Source organism: Electrophorus electricus, chromosome 9, assembly GCF_013358815.1.
Source record: "Electrophorus electricus isolate fEleEle1 chromosome 9, fEleEle1.pri, whole genome shotgun sequence".
In the NCBI taxonomy this organism is placed as follows: Eukaryota; Metazoa; Chordata; class Actinopteri; order Gymnotiformes; family Gymnotidae; genus Electrophorus; species Electrophorus electricus.
Genome location: NC_049543.1, coordinates 9,000,869 through 9,007,711, shown reverse-complemented (window position 1 = coordinate 9,007,711; position 6,843 = coordinate 9,000,869). Strand labels below are relative to the sequence as shown.

Genomic DNA, 6,843 nt, shown 5'->3' with positions numbered 1-6,843 from the left:
CTTTGACGGGTTACCCACAAGAGGTCTATCTGAGAAGAACCAGTGAGATGTGGCTCATTATTACAATGATGACCTGATTGGCTAATGGGACAGTTGACTCCTCTTTAAATTTCTGTGTTGCTTATATGTTGATGGCTTGTGGTATTTTATCAGTAGTCCCCACCCAGTCAAGGTAGATGCAGCTCTGTAGGGCTCTGAGTTTGTGTATCCTTGTCAGCTGTAGGTTTTAATTGAAATAAGGTTTAATGAGATTGAATTTACCCTCATCTGTCATTATTTCTCATCTGTCCCAGTGTGTACTGAATGTAATGAGGGGCAGTGGTAGCTCAGTGGTTAAAGTACTTGACTTGTAATCGGAATGTGGTTGGTTTTTTTTCCCCTCCCTTTTCTATATCCTATTTTTGCAACAGGGATTTAGGGTAGGAGTGTTCTTCTTTTACATTTTTTTAGGGAAAATAGTGAATGGGCTGTCATTAGTTAATTTTTGTATGTTTTGTTGGTGTAAGCCCACCCTGAAGATATGCTCCTGTTTTGGTTTATATTGTGATTGTTTTTGTTTCTTTCTGCATTATACAGATAAAATAATCTATAACTGCGTCTCCTTGTATTTTATGTTGTGCTCTTGTGGTCCTAGATTATTGATTTCAAAAGGGTTGTCTGTGTCACGGCTTCCACTGCAACCCAGTCTACAGCGGACTACATAACCCAGAAACCTCCTGTGCGCTCCCAGTCACCTGAGTAATAGCCTCACCTGTGTCTATTTCTCCCTAATGTGGTTCACTATATAAGCCCTCTTGTGTCTGTATATCGTTGTGAAGTCTTGTTTGTAGGACTTGTTACTGAGCTGTGGTTTAATACTGTGGCTGCTGTTCTGGATTATTAGATTACTCTTCTGTCTGTTCCCTTTTGGATTTGTTAGCTCTGTGCCTATATTGGATTGACCTCTGCCTGTTTTGACTACTCTTTGGATTGCCCCTATTAAACTATATGTTTTTGCTGCATTTGACTCCATCTCTGTTCACAAAGTCTGACAGTCTGTGATAGGCTCATAACAGTTGTGTTATCTCTTAATGTATTTGTACTCTGCTTTAATGCATTAGTGTGCTTGCTTAATGCAGTCATGTTCATTTGCACTGTAAATGACAGCATATATGTGCCTTCACGAATCATATTTTAAAAATGTTCCTGGTGACATATGATGCATCCCTTTATATTCAAATCTGGAACATTCTTCCCAAGATCATCTAGTTTTAAAACTGAGGTGAGTGATTTAAGTTGCTTTCTCAGCTCTGCACTTTAGTTTGGAGAAGCATGAACATGCATAGATTATGCCCGATGTGAATTCCCTGTAATGGTCTCCATGGTCCTGTTCAGTATATCAAGCTAAATCCGCTGTGATGTTTATCACTCAGACAAAAAGTGAAGACAAAAAGTTGATTTAAGTAACTTTTAATTGACACTTAATAAAAAACATTACTACTGTATATCATGTTCAGATATTGTTAACAATCATAAAACAATGATCACAGTGACTTTAAAATGTGATTTAAAACATTTTCGTTTAAAATAAAAAGAAACTCATTGCAAAGGCATTATTTCATGCTGATACTGCACGTGACGTCTGCGTCGGCAGTGGAGAATTCAAGGTTTTTTTTCTAAACTGGAAAAGAGAGAAATGACTAATTATAATAATATTACCAATACATCTTCAATTTATATTCCAAAAATGATTTTTGTGATGTGTTTGGTTATACATAAACTCGCTACCTGTTCATGACTTCTTTTATATACTTGTTGACCCACTTCGCTTTAGGATCCACACAAACTGTTCTATCATCATGTTTGGTGATCCTGGACAAATAACAATAGATACAAGTTTTAAACTGCAAAATAAATCGCACCTATTATGTAAGAACGAGTAGCCACGTTATGAAGTCATACTTAGTCAGTTTTACTAGTTCTCGCAGAATGTTTGCTGGGTGGATTAACTCCATGACGCAGGCTAATCATGCAGCTAATGAAGTAGATTTTTAAGTCGTTTTCTAGGTGCGTGTGTTCCCTAGCCCGTTTTTTGAAAACCGTAATGAGTACAATATGTCCACAGACTCACAGCACTTCGGTTTTGCGACAACGCGCGCCAGCAGGCAGGATTTCCACTCTCCTGAAAGTTCGAGGGTTGATGAAAGAGGTGGTGGTCTTGACGCAGCGGCATCGGAAACTGAGAGTGGTTCCCTCCATAGGAAGCGCTGAAAGTGATTTGGTGCGAGTCATTATAAGGTTAACAACAATGAAACCAAGTGAGAACACTCGGTGTCCTTTAAACCTTGTGCCACAGTTAGCACAAAGACGTTAGCTCAGTATAACTGATTACAGAGAAACCGGACTTTTCGGTCAGAGGTCCTTCATCAGCTGATGAAAGAACCTCTGAAACGTCCTGTTTCTCTGGAAACCTTGTGTACCTCACTACAATTCTGAATATTTACATCTTTTACTACACAACAACTACTCACCTGAAATCTTCTATACATAGACATATATGTATATGCGTGTGTGTATGTATGTATGTATGTATGTATGTGTGTGTGTGTGTATATGTGTGTGTGTGTGTGTGTGTATAGACAAATTGGTAGCATACACAATGATACAGTGGCATTTCTGATTGTAAATACAAAGGTTTTTACCATGCAGAGTGGCAAAGCAGCAGAGCAAAGTGGCTGACAGCAGAAGGTAGACGACGCTGCGGGACATGTTGAAAGTGATGGCAGTAGAGTCGCTCTTGGGAAAGTGCACTACTTCACTGAGTATATAAGGATACTCAGAAAGGAAGTAGTAGAAATAGCTTAGCCTCACACATCATAGTGTCAAGGAAAAGACCCAGCTTTCAAGGGGAAACTGTGGGAGGGTATAGCATGCTACAAACAAATCTGTATGTTTTCTGCAACTAACTGGCAGCAGAGGTTTCATGTAGTTACTGTAAATTAAATGTTTATAGCACGTAACTAATGACAGTGATGCCGTGTGCTTTTTAGAGGACAACAGTACATTGCTCTAATAAACCATTTTGTGCTTTTTGAATATTACTGCAATTTGGGGGTTACACTGTTATCTTAACAATTGTATTGTCTAATATGTAGCCTAAATTTAAAACTACATTAAATAGTCGAAAGATCCTAACAAACGAATACAATATAATGTCTTTAAACGTTTTTAGATGTTAAATAACAAACCTTTGAAATTACTTACGATTAACTTGTTGCACTTAACCTGGTTCACTAATATCCATTCTGAATGGGGAACTGAATTCTGCAAACAGCATTCTTATGTAGATGTTCTTATCCTCTACAAGTGCAATGTGTATGGCCTGCAAGGTTGTATCTTCGGTGGATCCATTCATAAGGAACATCTGGATCCAGTGCACTGAAAGGACTGTTCTTAATATGTGCCAAGACAAGATTTCAAAGCATTTCATTATTGATTCTTCTTTCTTGTGGCTTAAATTATTGCAGAGTACAACCAATGTGAATACAATTTTACACACACATAGGCTAAATTCATTCAAACTCTATTTTTAGGATATGTGCTTTGTTTGCAAAAAAGGTAGTTTCAAAATCAAAGTCCATGTCCATGTTAATGGGTGCAAAATGGCATGCCACCAAAAAGCTTTCCAGACACATTTCCCCCATCCAAGCCTTTAATGATGGTTTACAATTGAGAATTACAAATGCCACTGATCTATCTGGGGATGTCATTCTCTGTCCATCCTGTTTTTCTTCAGCTTCCAGTTTTGCTCATGCCTTGACACAAAAACAAAACTTCTGAAGTGCCTCTGTAGCCTAAGAGCACTTCTGTTGTGAGAGACCTCAAATACAGCATTTTTTGTTGCTTGTTTTTCATTTTGATGTTATGGCTTAATTCTAAGTTGATTTCACATTATGTTTGAGTGCTGTAATTTTTTTAATGCTTCATTTATGCATTGTTGTTGTGTTACATCCCTGGATGTTGTGGGATTGTTATTCATGCTGTTGTGCTTTGACGGGTTACCCACAAGAGGTCTATCTGAGAAGAACCAGTGAGATGTGGCTCATCATTACAACGATGACCTGATTGGCTAATGGGACAGTTGACTCCTCTTTAAATTTCTGTGTTGCTTATATGTTGGTGGCTTGTGGTATTTTATCAGTAGTCCCCACCCAGTCAAGGTAGATGCAGCTCTGTAGGGCTCTGAGTTTGTGTATCACTGTCAGCTGTAGGTTTTAATTGAAATAAGGTTTAATGAGATTGAATTTACCCTCATCTGTCATTATTTCTCATCTGTCCCAGTGTGTACTGAATGTAATGAGGGGCAGTGGTAGCTCAGTGGTTAAAGTACTTGACTTGTAATCGGAATGTGGTTGTTTTTTTTTCCCCTCCCTTTTCTATATCCTATTTTTGCAACAGGGATTTAGGGTAGGAGTGTTCTTCTTTTACTTTTTTTAGGGAAAATAGTGAATGGGCTGTCATTAGTTAATTTTTGTATGTTTTGTTGGTGTAAGCCCACCCTGAAGATATGCTCCTGTTTTGGTTTATATTGTGATTGTTTTTGTTTCTTTCTGCATTATACAGATAAAAGAATCTATAACTGTGTCTCCTTGTATTTTATGTTGTGCTCTTGTGGTCCTAGATTATTGATTTCAAAAGGGTTGTCTGTGTCACGGCTTCCACTGCAACCCAGTCTACAGCGGACTACATAACCCAGAAACCTCCTGTGCGCTCCCAGTCACCTGAGTAATAGCCTCACCTGTGTCTATTTCTCCCTAATGTGATTCACTATATAAGCCCTCTTGTGTGTGTATATCATTGTGAAGTCTTGTTTGTAGGACTTGTTACTGAGCTGTGGTTTAATACTGTGGCTGCTGTTCTGGATTATTAGATTACTCTTCTGTCTGTTCCCTTTTGGATTTGTTAGCTCTGTGCCTATATTGGATTGACCTCTGCCTGTTTTGACTACTCTTTGGATTGCCCCTATTAAACTATATGTTTTTGCTGCATTTGACTCCATCTCTGTTCACAAAGTCTGACAGTCTGTGATAGGCTCATAACAGTTGTGTTTTCTCTTAATGTATTTGTACTCTGCTTTAATGCATTAGTGTGCTTGCTTAATGCGGTCATGTTCATTTGCACTGTAAATGACAGCATATCTGTGCCTTCACGAATCATATTTTAAAAATGTTCCTGGTGACATATGATGCACCCTTTATATTCAAATCTGGAACATTCTTCCCAAGATCATCTAGTTTTAAAACTGAGGTGAGTGATTTAAGTTGCTTTCTCAGCTCTGCACTTTAGTTTGGAGAAGCATGAACATGCATAGATTATGCCCGATGTGAATTCCCTGTAATGGTCTCCATGGTCCTGTTCAGTATATCAAGCTAAATCCGCTGTGATGTTTATCACTCAGACAAAAAGTGAAGACAAAAAGTTGATTTAAGTAACTTTTAATTGACACTTAATAAAAAACATTACTACTGTATATCATGTTCAGATATTGTTAACAATCATAAAACAATGATCACAGTGACTTTAAAATGTGATTTAAAACATTTTCGTTTAAAATAAAAAGAAACTCATTGCAAAGGCATTATTTCATGCTGATACTGCACGTGACGTCTGCGTCGGCAGTGGAGACTTCAAGGTTTTTTTTTCTAAACTGGAAGAGAGAAATGACTAATTATAATAATATTACCAATACATCTTCAATTTATATTCCAAAAATGATTTTTGTGATGTGTTTGGTTATACATAAACTCGCTACCTGTTCATGACTTCTTTTATATACTTGTTGACCCACTTCGCTTTAGGATCCACACAAACTGTTCTATCATCATGTTTGGTGATCCTGGACAAATAACAATAGATACAAGTTTTAAACTGCAAAATAAATCGCACCTATTATGTAAGAACGAGTAGCCACGTTATGAAGTCATACTTAGTCAGTTTTACTAGTTCTCGCAGAATGTTTGCTGGGTGGATTAACTCCATGGCGCAGGCTAATCATGCAGCTAATGAAGTAGATTTTTAAGACGTTTTCTAGGTGCGTGTGTTCCCTAGCCCGTTTTTTGAAAACCGTAATGAGTACAATATGTCCACAGACTCACAGCACTTCGGTTTTGCGACAACGCGCGCCAGCAGGCAGGATTTCCACTCTCCTGAAAGTTCGAGGGTTGATGAAAGAGGTGGTGGTCTTGACGCAGCGGCATCGGAAACTGAGAGTGGTTCCCTCCATAGGAAGCGCTGAAAGTGATTTGGTGCGAGTCATTATAAGGTTAACAACAATGAAACCAAGTGAGAACACTCGGTGTCCTTTAAACCTTGTGCCATAGTTAGCACAAAGACGTTAGCTCAGTATAACTGATTACAGAGAAACCGGACTTTTCGGTCAGAGGTCCTTCATCAGCTGATGAAAGAACCTCTGAAACGTCCTGTTTCTCTGGAAACCTTGTGTACCTCACTACAATTCTGAATATTTACATCTTTTACTACACAACAACTACTCACCTGAAATCTTCTATACATAGACATATATGTATATGCGTGTGTGTATGTATGTATGTATGTATGTATGTGTGTGTGTGTGTATATGTGTGTGTGTGTGTGTGTGTATAGACAAATTGGTAGCATACACAATGATACAGTGGCATTTCTGATTGTAAATACAAAGGTTTTTACCATGCAGAGTGGCAAAGCAGCAGAGCAAAGTGGCTGACAGCAGAAGGTAGACGACGCTGCGGGACATGTTGAAAGTGATGGCAGTAGAGTCGCTCTTGGGAAAGTGCACTACTTCACTGAGTATATAAGGATACTCAG

At 38.3% G+C, this 6,843-nt stretch overlaps 2 protein-coding genes across 2 annotated transcripts; both read right to left on the bottom strand.

Moving 5' to 3' along the window:
* Positions 1-1,433: 1,433 nt before the first annotated feature.
* Positions 1,434-2,818, bottom strand: LOC113589787 (interleukin-8-like). The gene is made up of 4 exons (XM_027029608.2): positions 2,682-2,818; positions 2,111-2,246; positions 1,768-1,851; positions 1,434-1,660 (listed from the first exon to the last, which is right to left on the bottom strand). The coding sequence occupies exons 1-4, from the start codon at positions 2,746-2,748 to the stop codon at positions 1,642-1,644; spliced, it is 306 nt and encodes a 101-aa protein (XP_026885409.2). The 5' UTR covers positions 2,749-2,818; the 3' UTR covers positions 1,434-1,641.
* Positions 2,819-5,458: 2,640 nt separating this feature from the next.
* Positions 5,459-6,843, bottom strand: LOC113589797 (interleukin-8-like). The gene is made up of 4 exons (XM_027029635.2): positions 6,706-6,843; positions 6,135-6,270; positions 5,792-5,875; positions 5,459-5,686 (listed from the first exon to the last, which is right to left on the bottom strand). The coding sequence occupies exons 1-4, from the start codon at positions 6,770-6,772 to the stop codon at positions 5,623-5,625; spliced, it is 351 nt and encodes a 116-aa protein (XP_026885436.1). The 5' UTR covers positions 6,773-6,843; the 3' UTR covers positions 5,459-5,622.

What these genes read in the sequence shown, in the direction of transcription:
- LOC113589787 (XM_027029608.2), bottom strand. Translation starts at nt 2,748, where the DNA reads ATGTCCCGCAGCGTCGTCTACCTTCTGCTGTCAGCCACTTTGCTCTGC. An exon ending in CTGCTTTGCCACTCTGCATG is followed by an intron (nt 2,247 to 2,681) that starts GTAAAAACCTTT and finishes AATCACTTTCAG; the next exon opens with CGCTTCCTATGGAGGGAACC. An exon ending in TGTCGCAAAACCGAAGTGCT is followed by an intron (nt 1,852 to 2,110) that starts GTGAGTCTGTGG and finishes TTATTTGTCCAG; the next exon opens with GATCACCAAACATGATGATA.
- LOC113589797 (XM_027029635.2), bottom strand. Translation starts at nt 6,772, where the DNA reads ATGTCCCGCAGCGTCGTCTACCTTCTGCTGTCAGCCACTTTGCTCTGC. An exon ending in TGTCGCAAAACCGAAGTGCT is followed by an intron (nt 5,876 to 6,134) that starts GTGAGTCTGTGG and finishes TTATTTGTCCAG; the next exon opens with GATCACCAAACATGATGATA. An exon ending in ATAAAAGAAGTCATGAACAG is followed by an intron (nt 5,687 to 5,791) that starts GTAGCGAGTTTA and finishes TCTCTCTTCCAG; the next exon opens with TTTAGAAAAAAAAACCTTGA.